Below are 16,090 nucleotides of genomic sequence, written 5' to 3'. Positions count from 1 at the left end.
TCATTATTTGCATCCTCTCTGTCACTCTAGCTAAAGGTTTGTTGATTTTTTCCAACAACCAGCTTTTGGTTTTGTTGATTCTGTTGTTTTTGGAGTTCTCTATCTCCATTTGAATCTCTTATTTCCTTCCTTCTGCTCACACTGGGTTTAGCTTGCTCTTCTTTTTCTAGTTCTTCCAGTTTTGAGGTTATGTCTCTGATTTGAATTCTTTCTTCTTTTTAAATATAAGCATTCAGAGCTATAAATACCCTTTCGGCACTGCCTTCACTGCATCCCATAAAATTTTGGCATGTTGTTTTTTCATTTTCATTCACCTCAAGATATTTCCTAATTTCGTTTCCGATTTCCTCTTTAATCCATTGGTTGTTTAATGACTATGTTGTTTAATTCCCATGTATTTGTGGATTATCCTGTTCTCCCTGTTACTGATTTCTAGCTTCATTCTGTTGTGGTCGGAGAATATACACTGCATGATTTCTTTTTTTTTTTTTTTTTTACTTATTGAGACTTGTGTTGTGACCCAACATATGGTCCACCCTGGAGAATTACCCATATGCACTAGAGAAGAATATTTATTATGGTTGCATAGGATCAATATTTTTTTCCATCATAAGAGTGTCAACCTACTTTTCTTGCAGACAGCATATAGTTGGGTCACGCTTTTTTTTTTTTTAATTCATTCTACCAATCTCTGCCTTTTGCTGGAAAGCTTCTACTAATAATACCAGGTCTTTCTTCTGCCATTCTGCTATTTAGCCTTTCTAAGTCTTATGCCTTTTTGTCCCTGATTTCCATTAAAGCCTACTTTTGTATCTATTTGCTTTCTAGTGTTGTACCATATTCAGTACCTTTTCATTTATGTATCTGGATATATTTTTCTCTATTTTCCTTATGGTTATCATAAGGTTAACATTTAACATCCTAAATATATAACAATTATGTTTGGTTTGATACCAACATTAAAAAAAAAAAACACTTTAATAGCATGCACATATACGTCTTCTGTATCCCTCTATCTCCCCACCATTTTCTTTGTACTTGTTAGCACTTTATCTTTGTACATTATATGCCCCACAACACAGACTTATCATTACTTTTTATGCATTTGCATTTTAGCTCTGTAATTTATCAGCCTCTTCCTGCCACTCTTCCCTGGATGCTGTATAGTGTTCTTCTGGTCTGTGGAGTTTCAAAATAGCTGTTTCAGGCAGTTCTGTCTGTTTGTAATAGTTGCTTTGGTAAACAGTCTAGACCTGGAGCTCCCTATTCTGCCATCTTCCCCAGAAGTCCCCATGTATTAATAATTTTTAACCTGCCTTTAAATTGCTTTATTTCTGGTGCCTTGTATTCTAACTGTGTACCTTTTATGTATCTTTTTAACAAAATTTTAAAAACTAAAAAATTAAATGATAGGGAAGCGGACTTGGCCCAATGGACAGGTTCAAACCCCAGGCCTCCTTGACATGTATGGAGCTGGCCCACGCGCGGTGCTGATGTGCACAAGGAGTGCTGTGCTACGCAGGGTTGTCCCCACGTAGGGGAGTCCCACAAGCAAGGGGTGCACCCCGTAAGGAGAGCCGCCCAGTGCAAAAGAAAGTGCAGCCTGCCTAAGAATGGTGCTGCCCACACAGAGAGCTGACACAAGGTGACGGAACAAAAAGAAATACAGATTCCTGTGCCACCGACAACAACAGAAGTGGGCAAAGACGATGACGCAGCAAATAGAAACAGAGAACAGACAACGGGGCAGATGGGGGTGGAGGGGAGAGAAATATATAAATAAATCTTTTTTAAAAAATTTAAATGATTAAAAAAAAAGACAAAAGTTCTTAGGGGTTGGTACCACATTTCACTAATCAATGAATCACCATGCTTCTTTAAGACTCACTACTGGGAAGCGGACTTGGCTCAATGGATAGGGCGTCCGTCTACCACATGGGAGGTCTAGGGTTCAAACCCAGGGCCTCCTGACCCATGTGGAGCTGGTCCATGTGCAGTGCTGATGCGCACAAGGAGTGCCGTGCCACGCAGGGGTGTACCCCGCATAGGGAGAGCTGCCCAGCGCAAAAAAAAGTGCAACCTGACCAGGAATGGTGCCGCACACACGGAGAGCTGACACAACAAGATGATGCAACAAGAAACAGATTCCCATGCCACTGACAACAACAGAAGCAGACAAAGACGACGCAGCAAATAGAGAGAACAGACAACTGGGGTGGGGGGAAGCGGAGAGAAATAAATAAATTAAATAAATAAATCTTTAAAAAACAATAAAACTATTAAAATTTAGTATGGAATTTTATGAGCTAAAAAAAAATTAGATCCTCCAGTAATTTCAGTCCTCACTTCCTCCCACCTATTAGACTTGCTCTTGAACACTATCCTTTTCTCTCAGATTTTTAGGCTCTAGGCATTATTCTTTCTAAGGTCCATCAAGATCAACCTATTCAATGATTTTTGCATAGACATTACTGTTCTTATGCCTTGTTTTTTTGCCACACCATCTATAAAACACCAAAATATTTTGGCCAAATCATACCAAATCAACCCAACCACTTGGTCTTTCTACTCTTAAACCAATGATTCAGGCAGGAAAACAAAGAAAACCAACTACAGACCAGAGTCAATACAAATTAAGGTTTTTCTAATCTCAGCTGAGGCCTAAGCACTCACTGTGTCCCAAACCCTTCCAAGGATATCCTTAACCTCTTGTCTTGCCCCAAGCTACTTGCCACCCCACCTCTATTAGTGTGCCCTCACCCCCCCCCACATTGACCCTCACTACACCCTCACTGCCTAACACTGCCTCCCTCTTCCCATAGGAAACAGTGGCCACTGGTTAAGGAAATTCCAAGGACTTCACTTAACAAAACCCTGCACCTATCTCTGCCTCCTCCCTGTGTGCCAAAAACTGTCACTCTACAAGGGCAGGGGACTTTTTTTTTTTTTCATCTCTAGGTCCTAGGCCATAGTTTAGTCTTTAGTGGGTTCTAAATAAGTATTTGTTGAATCACTTAATGAATCAGTAACACTCGCCAAGGATTGTTCAAGGCACTTTTCATGCATTATCTTACAGCTACTGCTTCTCTATTCAAGTCTACGTAAATGTTTCTTTAAATACAATATAACTGAATTCATTCTTTCCATCACTTTTCTCTCCTCCTCTTTCTCATTCTTCTCTCTCAAATCTACCCTACCTTCTTGACCCTCAGTCTCTGGGTGCTCAGCCCTTTGAACTAGTCCCCAGAATACTAATCAGCCTCCCTCCCTCTCCTCCTATTCAATCTCCTTTCTTCTGTCAGTGATCTTTCCAGACCATAAATCAGACTGTGACCCTCGTCTGCTTAAAATCCCTCTGCCTGGATATTCCTTCCTCTAATCTTTCCTCCTCCCCACAATCCCTGCCAGGAGCCACTGCTCAAGATTTGAGGAAGGGAAGCAGACTTGGCCCAGTGGTTAGGGCGTCCGCCTACCACATGGGAGGTCCTCGGTTCAAACCCCGGGCCTCACTGACCCATGTGGAGCTGGCCCAGGCGCAGTGCTGATGTGCACAAGGAGTGTCTTTGGGGAGCCCCACACGCAAGGAGTGTACCCCATAAGGAGAGACGCCCAGCGTGAAAGAAAGCTCAGCCTGCCCAGGAATGGCGACGCACACACAGAGAGCTGACACAACAAGATGACGCAACAAAAAGAAACACAGATTCCCGTGCCACTGACAATAACAGAAGTGGACGAAGAAGAACATACAGCAAAACAGACACAGAGAACAGACATCTGGGGGGGGAGGGGAGAGGAGAGAAATAAATAAATATATCTTAAAAAAAAAAAAAAAAAGATTTGAGGAAATCTTCCCCGATGTTCCAGTGTTAATCCAATCTCCTCTTCCTCTGATTGCACAGCACTCAGCTTACCTCAATCTGTCACTTCTCGCAATGTTCACAGTTGCTTATCTGTGACACCTTCCTGTCCAAAGACCTGAGTTCTTCCAGCAGCTACTTTAATTTTTTATGGCCAGATGCCTAACATAGTGCCTGGCATACAAGAAAAACCCAACTTCTTTTGTGGAAAGAAAATTCCCACAAACGGTCAATAATTAAGACTCCCATCACTATTACTACTTTAGCTACTCTGAGTTTCCAATCAGTATCAAGAATACAGCAATCACTTCTTCCACCTGTCTAGAATGTCTGCAAAGTACTCAAATAGTACCTTTTTGTCCTTCCTTTGCTGCATACTCAAATTCTACCAAAACATGTTTCTACACTCCATTGTGTGAATTTCACAAGACCATATTATTATTATTATTATTATTATTATTATTTAAAGATTTATTTATTTATTTAATTTCCCCCCCTCCCCTGTTGTCTGTTCTTGGTGTCTATTTGCTGCGTCTTGTGTCTTGTTTCTTTGTCCGCTTCTGTTGTCGTCAGCGGCATGGGAAGTGTGGGCGGCGCCATTCCTGGGCAGGCTGCTCTTTCTTTACACGCTGGGCGGCTTTCCTCACGGGCGCACTCCTTGCGCGTGGGGCTCCCCCACGCGGGGGACACCCTTGCGTGGCACGGCACTCCTTGCGCGCATCAGCACTGGGCATGGCCAGCTCCACACGGGTCAAGGAGGCCCGGGGTTTGAACCGCGGACCTCCCATATGGTAGTCGGACGCCCTAACCACTGGGCCAAAGTCCGTTTCCCAAGACCATATTATTATTGATATACAAAAGGTTAAACTCCCCCAGGCCTGGTTCTTTCAAGTGAGGTACAGTCTTTCATATCATTCTTTGTGACATCCTTTCACCTCCTGGCAACACCTAGAAGACTATAATGGCAAAACCACAGTACTCACCTCCTGTTAAAAAATCTCAAGTTCTCCTTTGTTAAATGACATTTAAAACATACCACATTCATGGAGTCAAATGTTTTCTACAGGACTCTCCTTAAGGAAATTTGTCCAGTATTTTAGCCTAAACTAAATATCACCCTATCAGGGTTAAATGGAAAAAGTATTAAATATGCAGTACTTGAAGGATTTTATACGCTTCTGCAAACAATGGAATGTATACTAAAACTAATGAAAACAGGCCAATTAATTGACAACACAACTGCAAAAGGTTCACCAGTGTCTATGTATGCACTTTACATTTGGAAAACCAAAAACCCTTTTACAAGGAGCCTGAGATTTGGAATTAAAATACTTTCAACTCAAGCCTTACTGTCAGCACATTACTCAAAAACATTTTCAACTGTAAAATGGGAAGAATATCACTAAAAAAACTGTTGTATATTAAATGGGGAAAGTACATAAAAATGTTTCCTATTGTTAAAATGTATTACAATGTTTTATCTAAGAAGAGTGTATTACTTAAAATCTTCTGCTTTCCCAAAAAGATTTTATATAGTCAATGCAAAAATCTGTAGAACAGATGTTTAAAATCAAAATGATGTTGTGCTAGAGTAAATAACAGTAAAATTTTACAACAAAGCTAAAAAATTTTACAACAGAGCTAAAGTATATACTGCACTAACTCTAAATGCCCAATTTCTTTCTTTCTTTCTTTTTTTTTTTTCACGGTACCAGGGCTAGGGATTGTACCCAAATGAGCTACACTGGCTCCCCCTAATTTGTTCTTAAGGTTAAGTATAAAATCAAAATACTTGCGGAAAAGAGAAGCTATTCTTAAGTTATTTTTTTTTTTTTTGTTAAGTAGCAAACATAGCCAGCCAGATTATAAAAACAGACAAGATCAAAATTTAATAGCTGTCCATCAACAGATAAAGGGATAAACAAAATGTGGTCTATGCATACAACAAAATATTAATCAGCCGTAAAAAGGAATCAAGTTCTGATACAGGCTACAACATGGATGAATCTTGAAGACATCATGCTAAGTGAAATAAGCCAGACACAAAGGGACAGATATTGTAGGATTTCACCTATATCAAATAACTACGCAGACTCACAGAAACAGGAAGTATTTTAAGAGGTTACAGGAGTGAGGACAATGAGGATTTAATACATGAGTGCAATTTCTGTTTCTCTGGTAAGCTTTGATGATGGTGATGATAGCACAATGCGGTGAATTTACTTAATACCACTGTACTGCACACTTGAAAGCAGTTAAAATGGGAAATTTGATGTTGTATTACCACAATAAAATTTTTAAAAATGCAAGACTACCATATACCCAAAAAAGAACTAGTTATAATTCATTCAGCAAGTGTTTCAGAATCTACATATGCCTGGCATAGCTCTACCAACATCAAAAGAAATTTATTTTGTGTAAGTTTTAAAAACTGTTACTATGGCTGTTTGAAGTTTACCACATTGTTTTTCCTTCCCCAATAAATAGATCTGGTGCTCAAAATCCAAAGACTTTTTCTGCAGGACCTTCAAATGGTAAAAACAGAAAGGCAGCACATCCCTCCAAAGCACTGATAGCATTATATTCATCAGTAATTACTGCTCCCCACTACTTAGCTTCTCTTAAATGATATTTACATGCTTCTAAAAATTGGAGGTACTCAATTCAAATCAGCAGACATACTAGTATCAAATGCCTTCTTACCATCCTATAAACCATTACAGGAGCTAAAATTATCTAGACATACACTGTAATAACCACTTCATGTTAATCTTACAGTAGTTTTAAGCTTTTTCTAAGAATTACTTCTTTGTCTAAACCCTCTTCTCTATTAACACCGTGGCTTTAAAATGACAACTGTCAAGTTGCCAAATTTATTTCATGGGTGTTTTAGAGAAGTTTCCAAAAAATAACGTTAGCAGTTTCAAATCCTTTAAAGTTAAAAGAAGAAAAAAAAAAAAAAAAAAAAAACTAGCCATAGCACAGCATGGCTTTTAAAAAGTCAAAGCCTGGTCATAATACTAATACCAATGAACACTCATTTGAACTTAATCTTGGCCAACCACTGTTCTAAGCACTATACATCTTAATATTAACATACTTGCGCTACAATAATCTTGAGGTCAGTCCTGTTGTTAAGACTGACTGTATAGTGAGGAAAGTGAGGCAAAGAGAGTTAGAGACTTGCCCACACCACCTTCAGACAGCTGAGTAGAGAAACAGGGTTTCAGACCTAGGCTGTCTGAGTCCAGAGTCCACACTGAACTGGTGGACTGTTTAAAGGCAAATATGATTATTAAAAAAACTTTTAAAAAGCAGGGAAGGCAACAAGGCCAAACAGCAGCAAACTGTTTTTATTCACATAGCCCCAACAAATCAACTGGGTTTTGACTCTTCTATTAAATAAGTGAAAAAAGCCAGAGAACTGAAAAAAAATCTACCTTCACTGCTCTAAAAAAACAAACAAAAAAACAAAAAAACTTAAAAGGAGTATAAAAGAAATAAGAAGGGGGACAAGAACAGCCCTGTAAAGATGGCAGAATTCTTCTCTTAACCTACACTCTTCTCTACCCACTCATTCAGGCAGCCCCTGGCTGATAGGAGGTAGCATCTGAGCCTCAACTGAAAAGTACTTCTAGTTTTCAAATCAAGAAAAGAATTTGCTACCTGGATTGAATCCTTCAAAAAACAATACTTTTTTGGGGTGATAGAAAAGTGTGGTAACGGTAATGATAGCACACTATGAATTAATAAATACCGCTGAATTGTGTATTTGAAAGTGGTTAAAATGGGAAATTGTATGTTGTCTATTAAAATAAAATTTAAAACAAAAAAACATCATAGGGGAGAGCAGATGTGGCTCAAGCAATTGAGCTCCCACCTACCAAATGGAAAGCCCATGGTTCAGTTCCCATTGCTTCCTAAAGAAGACAGTGAGCTGATGCAATGGGCAGGCACAGCAAGCTGACACAACAGACCCAGGAGGAAGAACATAATGGGAGACACAATAAAGCAGGGAACGGAGGTGGCTTAAGCAATTAGTGCACCTCCCTCCCCCATCAGAGGTCCAGGTTCCGTTCAGTTCCCTGTTCTTCCCAAGGAAACACAGTAAGTGCAAACAGCAAGGGGGTGGGGAAAAATAAATAAATCTTAAAGGAAAAAAAAAACACCCCACCACAGAACCATACAACACTTCAGTTAATAGAAATTCTAATAGTTCTTTAACAATTATAGAAATATACCACATTAGTCCACAACATCAGTAAAAGGAGAAAAACTGGGTGTGGGTATATGGAATTCTACTTTCTAAGTAATTTTTCTATAAACCTACAATTGCTTTAAAAAATAGCCAACTGAAAAATAAAGCTAGAGAAAAAAATTATACTTTAAGGTTGCCAAATTTAAATATAACAACTCTTCTGGTAATTTAAGCCCTCACAGCAAAGGAAATTATCCTTTTTAGTCAGATATAAAGCCATTTTCCCAAATGATAAACAATCTCCAGGAAGAACAGAAAAGAAGGATACTGATAAAGCAATATTGACCAATATGTTGGCAATTAGGAAAGTTAGGTATGTGGGAGGTTATAATACTATTCATCCTTATTTTGTATGTCTGGAAGTTTCCATAAGTTTTTAAAAAATAAAAAGGGGAGCAGAAGTGGCTCAGTGGTTGAGCACTGGCTTTCCCACAAGGTCCCATGAATTAATTAATTAATTTTAAATTCACTCGAAGCAGCAAAGGAGAGATAATGGAAAATGTGCCTCAAACTAGCAGAGGAGCTTTTCCCCCTGCTTCATCCTCATTTTATTTGGAATAGAAAGGACAATAGTTACCTATTAAATTTTAAACTGTATGTATGTAACACCTACTCAATCAGTTGAATTTCTTCAATATTTTAAGAGATAATACCCAGTACTAGTGGTAGTTTCAAGAGACTTAAAAAATGTTCTGACCCATTTTTACAGCAATTCCACTTTGGGGTCTATGCCCTAAACTGGCAATACTAACTTGCAAGAAGCTTTAGCCACAAAGATTTTCACAAAGATGTATTTATAAATGTAATGTTGGAAAGAGCCTAAATGCTAGACAGGAAAATTAAGTTGTAACACATTCACAGGAACTTCATTCAGTATTTCAAAATAAAATAATGACATAAAAAATTAGCCTTGACATAATGTCAAAGAAAAAGGCAAGGTGCCAAAGTAAATCTGACCCTTATAGAAAGACACTGGAAACACCCTGGATGAAAAAAATATATGGTGATGATTCTGGTCATTTCCCCCAAGTTTTCTAGCATCCTAAAGACCAAAGACATTTTTGTCAGCAACAGTCAACACTGAGTAGAGCCTTCCAAAAGCTATGGGACCCCTTAGAAAAGCACATCCCCTAATTGAAGATAATCTAGAACAGGAGTTCTTAACCTTAACCTTCCACGGACCCCTTTGCCAGTCAGGAGAAAACCACTGACCCCTTACTAAGTTCACACTATACTGTGATTTATTTAATGAACTTACCACACCCACACCAACACATCCCCACAAGATTAATATTTTTGGATTTCAATTTAAGCTCATGGCCCCCTGGTTAAGAATCCCTAATCTAGAGTATGCCTTTCCAACCTCAATTGTCTGAACTAGCTTTCCTTGCATCAGGATGCCCTTTTCCATAGCCCTTACCTTTCTACTGTTAATTCTCACTGCCCTTCACAGAGAACAGAAAACTGGGGCGGGGTGGGGGTAGGGGAGAATCTCACTGCCCTTCCAGTCATTTTCAACTTAATAGGGAAAAAAATCTTTCAGTGTCTATAAACAAGTCCCTATTTCTATTACAAAGATACAGTTAGAAAAACCAGAATGTCAGTTGTAATGAAGAACAGAGTATGATTTGAAAATAATACATAGCCATAACTATTTTCTATGGTAGACCCCACAGTCTACACACAGCTGGTAGACCAGGCCCTTCTATAAAAGTATATTGAAGGGGAAAAAAAAAAAAGGTATACCAGCAGGCAGTATGGGGTATCTGCATGGCTACTATCCATACTGGCTTCCACTGCAGAACATTCTCACTCATCCACTAGTTCAGGCTAGACTGCTATAGAAGAGGCATGTATAAGAGTAACTCAGTCAAATAAATTGTAAGCTTATGTCTATATCCCTAAAGTACTAGCATCCATAGGCAACTCTGCTTCCTAGATCTTAGGTATTTCAATACGGTAACTTAAATGTCATATTTATAAATGTCTTTTAGAAAGCTAAAGTAGTTTATATGATCTCTATTCTTCAAAACAAACCTGCATTTTTAAAGCTTCCCTCCTACTGCCTCTTAGCCATTCCTCACTTCTCTCTCTCATTGCAGCTGCTCTTCATGCTCAGCTTGGGAGGTGGTGGTGAAGGGATTCCTCTTGAGCTGTCACTGCACGGTCAGCTGCCCACTGCTGTCACTGTCACACTCCCAGTCCTGACACTCCTGTTCTAGTAAAAGAATTATTAAGACAGGAAACCTGATGCTACACACCTGGATCCAAGTTTGGATTTGGATCTCTGGAGGATAAAGCCAATGATTTTATCTAGAAGTTTGTATTTTTACTGTCATGTCAAAAATCTATGTATTTAACAACTCTTCTATTATTTACAACCAAAATTGATATATATATATAAAACTTTAAAATAAGGTTTTCTTTAAGAAATTTTTAAATCAATTCTTCTACTCAAATTTATATATTAGTTTAGTAAAATCAAAATTTCAAAGACAAATGCTAAATTAAAGTAAGATGACATGGTTTCGTTGTTAATCAAAATGACAGCTGATACCTAAAATGCAATTTGGGGAAGGTTAACAGAAAAATGATTATGAGAGTAAAGGCCAAAAGGCAATGGGTTTCAGTAGGCTTTATAACTCCAGAGGCTTGCTAACTTACAGAGGCAACAAATACAGTGTGCCCCCACACACCCCAATAACTATAAACTGGAATATCTGGTAAAGCACTATGGAAAAGAGCCCAGAAAAAAAGAAGGCAAAAGGCAGTGAATTGTATAAATTTAGAAGGATTTTTTTTCCCTTTAAATATGTAAAGTGGCCCTTGCTTCTTTTCTTCCATGTCCATAGAATCTGGTAGAAATAGAGAAATAATAAGATATTAGGATTGGTGATAATGTGGGTGTGAAGGGGGAAAGATTAACTCTTACTCATTCTTATCAGTTCTGACAGCCTCAGCAACACTCTGGTAACCAAAATAATGCACTTGTCATCTTATACAGACCTCTGATCAATTTAGAACACCATGCTTGAACAGCTCACAGCTCTCAGTACTGCCCATTGTTCACCTGGAGACTACCACCACACAGCAGGGAAATACTTTATAACATCAAGTCAGCCTTGGGGTTCAAAATGATCAGAACGAGTCAATTTCCACAAAATCTAAATACTTAATGGTTTGCTCCAATTTCAAGTAAATTGATTCTTATTTATCTGGGTGAGCCCCAAATGGTTTATAAGCTCTACAACTTTTCCAATGGAAATAAAACCTAGTTAAGGTTCCTTTTTTCTATTTGGATTGAGAATGTTCAAATGCTATAAAACAAAGACAAAGGGAGAATCCATTACTAGTAGCTGTGAGCTGGCTGTGGGCACGTCATTATTGGCACATTCCTGAATCCATAATCATGGCTAGAAACCCAGTCTGCTATAGCCCAGACCAAAACCACTTTTAGAAAATATTATTCCTTTTACTGGTCCATGTATTTTGCTGTTATTATTTTTGTAATTTTCCTGTTAAGTTTGAAATTATTCCAAAATACTAAGTTTAAATAAATATATATATCATTCTCTTATATTTTACAACTAGCTAGATAGAGGTGATGGTCACACAACATTATAAATGTACTAGATACTGCCGAACTGTACACTTTAAAATGGCTGTTATGCAATTTCACCTAAATTAAAATACATTTACATAATTTTCTTCACTCTTTCAATAGTTTAGTTTGGCTTAATAAATAAATAAACCTTCCAAATACTAGGGGTGAAATCCTACCCAAGGTCTGCAGTTAATCCAGAGGACCGTAGTGAGGTTACTTCCTACATTTAGCAATATCTTTCATCTCTCTATAATTCAAAAGACACATGAGATTTTTTAAATCTTTAGAAAAAGCACTCAATATTCATTTCGGTTATTGCAAAGGATAACACATCAAAAGCAAGCTTTTATCTCTATTCTTTCCACTCAAAGAGAACAAATTCAAGCCACATGACTTAGAATAATGCTTGGCAGAACTCCACCACTGAAGACTCTTCCGAGGTATCAATATTCCATTAGTGATTATGGCTATCGAACTAACCTCGTGGTAGAGCTAATAGGAATATTTACGACAAGGGGAATTTTTAAACCAATGGACTGCATTAGATTTTTTTTTTTTAATTAAGATAGCCTTTTTGCCACCCATGTATCCCCAAATACCTAAATTTCTTAACCCAGTAACTTCAAGAAAATTAAGAACCCAGAACCTTTTTTCCCTCCAACACCTAACAGAAAATATTAACTTCTCGAGTGGCTATTAGAAGCGAAAGTACAAGATAATATTGTCTAATAAGTAGAAACACCTAGGTGTTCACTCTCTCCTTAGACATAAAACTACATATGTCTTATAGACTTCCCTCTTTCCGCCTTTCCAAATTTCGCTTTCCTCCTTTCCAAATTTTGCATACTATTTGTTCTGGCCACTCTGAATAGATCCTGTGTTATTAACAGGACAATTTCATTAAGTTCAAAGAAATGTTAATCCTTCTATCATCAGGATGACTTCAGCCATTAAAGAGAGCTCACTTGAGTGGTAGCCCTAAGGATCTACTTGGCACTTTCCAGTATTTTTCCAAATTCTCCAAGAGATTACTTTTATAAAATAGGAGGAAACAAAGTTTTATTAATTACCATTTTTGAGCAGCTACTACATTTTCTTATTTAATCCCCACAACTTTTAGAAACAGGTATTGCCCCATTTTACAGATGAGGAAAATGAGGGCCAAGTCACCATAACTGGGTGTCAAAAAGCTCTATTTTATTTTATAGGGTGTATCTTCTCCATTCTCTGCCAAAGAAGCAGAAATCTGCAATAAACAACTTTCCCAAAGCTCTACTTAAAATGAATTTAATAACATGTTTGCAATGGGTTCTCATTATTTGTCACTGAAAATGACCCTGGAGAATGGCTACAGTTTAAGGGTTTTTTTTCAAAACCAGTCAAGTTTATTATTTGTAATAAACCCAAGTATGTAGCCCCCTCCACTACAATTATAAAATATATTCTTTTAAATTTCTATTTTTATTCCATCTTCATGCAAAGATTTAAATAGGTGGGATGAGAGTTTAATGTGAGTGTATCTTACAAACTTTTGTGAGCGAAACAGAAATAGGAAGGTGAATAAAGCATATCTAGAGGTCACTGATTTGCATGTATATGGGTAACTGGGTTTTTGGTCACATAGGACCATTCCATTGCAGATCGTTCTTATCTGGGGGAAGACGGAAGTGCTCAATTCCATCAGGTTTATCAGCTAATTTCTGCATCCTTGGACAAATGCCATTTGCACACTCCCTACCAGCCCTTAGGTGCATTGCAGCCTCTGTGTCATTGTGTGTGACATCACTGGGTTGCTATGGAATAGGTGAGGGGTCACTCATTTTCCTGTAAAACTAGAAATATGGAAAAATTAGAAGAGTTTAAATAACATGAACTACAGATATTCTCAATATTGGTAGATATTTAAAGTGCAATTTATGTCATCTGAGCTATAAAATGTTGTAAGACAGCAACTGTGTCAATATACCTTATTAAGTTAATACAGCAGTACTCCCAATTCACAGAATCAAATTCCTTCCTCAATAACGAAAAAAATCTCATTTTGTTAATGTACCTTGTTTAAATATAAAGGAATCAGCACTGTCATCTTTTTGGGAACTAATGTAGTTACTTGAGAATCAATCGGTATCTATACTGTTTCATTAAAAAGATTTAACATGCAAGATACACTTCTACATCCATTTGAAACCTGAGATGCATTTTAATACCTTTGTTACATAAGACAGGAAGTTAAATATTAAGATAATGGGAGACCCTAAACCGTTATTTTTTTCCACGTTTTATTTAATTTTTGTTCAAAGCTTCTGCCTTCCTCTAATCTCAAACTAGTTGACAAATGTAGTATTACTGACAAAATGGTGCAATACAGGCAGGAACCTGCATCCTAGACAAAATGCGACAACTGGAGATCGGCATTTTAGTTTCACTAGTATGAGGATAAACTAGATTTTAAAAAATTTTAAACACCTTCAGCTCTAACAAAAAAAAAATTTAAAGATATTTTCCCCTTTAAAACAACTCCTCCCAGCCTCCACCCAGTCTAGGCTCTCTGCAATATGACAAATGCAGAATCTTCTGGAATGACTTGATACTGCCTCCCACCACCGCTTTGTTTGCAATATCAGATCAGAAAGAATTTTTTTCAATTTATAGGAATTTCAATAGACGCGTGCCTGTATTTAAAAAAGAAACACCATGTCACAAACTGACAACCTTTATTTCAAAAGACATTATCTGCCCTTATCAATACAAAGCGTTAGGAAAAAATGGAAATGACATGTTCACAGCAATTAATAAGAACACGCTAACGAGACAGACGTTCCCCTTTCCTAAATGCAAGATGACTTGCTTTAGGAAATGGAGAAAGAGGAGGCTTTTGTTAAGTCAAACGTGAGCAAAAAAGGTGTCGATTTAGCACCACTGACCCCAGATTTCAAATGAGCCTAAATTTTCTCGGAAAGGCTCTAGAGGATCTGTCGGGAACGCAAGGGGAAGACTCTTGAGGGAGTGGGGGGCTAGAAGAAAAAGAGACCTGCTGAGTGAACGGGAAAGGCGCCGCCCAGACACCAGGGAGAGAAAGAGGAACCGCATCCATGCGGTCCCCCGCCCCCACGCCTTAGGGGGGAGGAGGGGAAGTGGGGCACAAAGGATGCGCACGGCCCCGCTCAGGTCCCCAGCAGACGCCGGGGCACACGGGGACCAGGGACCCCGCTCCCGTGACCAGCCCTGCAAGACCCCGCCCCAGCCTGAGCCCGTGGAAGGCCGAGGAGGCAGCGCCGCCGGCCCTCGGGGCCGCGCAGAGAAGAGGCCGCGTCACCAGCCGGCTCCTGACCGCCCTCAGGACCCTCCACAGCCCCCCTCACCAAGGAAGGAGAGGGGACCGAGCATGCAATCGCGACAGGCCACTGGCCCCAGAGCCCTGAAAGCCAAGGACCACGACTGCGCGGGATTGGGGCGAGGCGGGGGGAGGGGAGGAGAGACTCACGTTCTTCATGGCCGCGGCCATGTCGTCGTAGCGCTCCGCCTGCTCGGCCAGCCGGGCTTTCTGCACCAGTTGCTCGCGGTCCACCATCTTCGCGGGCTGGGTCGGGCCGGACGAGGAGACCAGGGCGGCCTGAACGGCGCGGAGGGCGGCTGCGGCGGGAGCCCGTGTGCCGGAGGGACCGACCCACGAAGCGACCGGCTCTGGCGGCGGTGGCGCGGAGGCTGCGGCTCGAGCTGCGACCGCGGGACCGGGCGCGAAGCGGCTGCGGCGGCTGTGCGTGCCGCGGGCGGACAACCTCCTGCGGCCCCGCCCACGCCGCGTGACGCGCAGGGCCCGCCCGCCGCGCGCCCCCGCCCTGGCCCCGCCCCGGCCCCTGCCGCGGCTCCCGCCGCCTTCTCCTACTCAGCTCGTCCCCCCTTTCTTCTAGCGGTCCCCTCCTTCCTCGACGCCCCGCAACACCCTATCTTCTTCACCTCACCCCCGCTCCTTCGCCCCGACTTCTCTAGACGTCCCTTACCCCTTCCCCTTCAGACCCCCGCCCCGTCGGCCCTGTGGCGCGTGGTCCCCTGGGAGTTGTAGTTCATCCTCCGGTGGGATGCTGTGTTGGGCTGGCCAAGGACAAAGGGACGGTCAAGACTACATCTCCCAGCGGCCGGAGCGCGCGGGCGGAGGAGGATGGGAGGGGATTTTAATCTGGCGACCGCTGGGGACCTCTGGCGGGGATGAGAGCTGCTTCTGTCAGGGCGAGTGCTGATTCACGGCCCCGCCCCATATTCTCCGGGAAATTACGAGGGAGCAAGGGCTTCAGCCCGGATCCTGTTTCCGAGGCGAAGGAGCAGGGAGTAGGATGGAGGACCTTCCGCAGGATGCTTGAATTAAGGGGCCAA

The 16,090-nt window shown here is 40.5% G+C and overlaps 1 protein-coding gene across 1 annotated transcript in view; it reads right to left on the bottom strand.

Moving 5' to 3' along the window:
- YWHAG (tyrosine 3-monooxygenase/tryptophan 5-monooxygenase activation protein gamma) overlaps positions 1–15,566 on the bottom strand; it is a 39,598-nt gene extending 24,032 nt beyond the window's left edge. Inside the window, exon 1 of the mRNA XM_004448275.4 lies at positions 15,204–15,566. Coding sequence (XP_004448332.2) covers positions 15,204–15,290 — 87 coding nt within the window. The 5' untranslated portion in view covers positions 15,291–15,566. The remainder of the gene's footprint in view (positions 1–15,203) is intronic.
- Positions 15,567–16,090: the final 524 nt, after the last annotated feature.

The sequence above is a fragment of the Dasypus novemcinctus genome, chromosome 23 (assembly GCF_030445035.2).
Source record: "Dasypus novemcinctus isolate mDasNov1 chromosome 23, mDasNov1.1.hap2, whole genome shotgun sequence".
In the NCBI taxonomy this organism is placed as follows: Eukaryota; Metazoa; Chordata; class Mammalia; order Cingulata; family Dasypodidae; genus Dasypus; species Dasypus novemcinctus.
The sequence above is the reverse complement of the archived record's forward strand: the minus strand, read 5'-3'. Positions and strand labels throughout refer to the sequence as shown.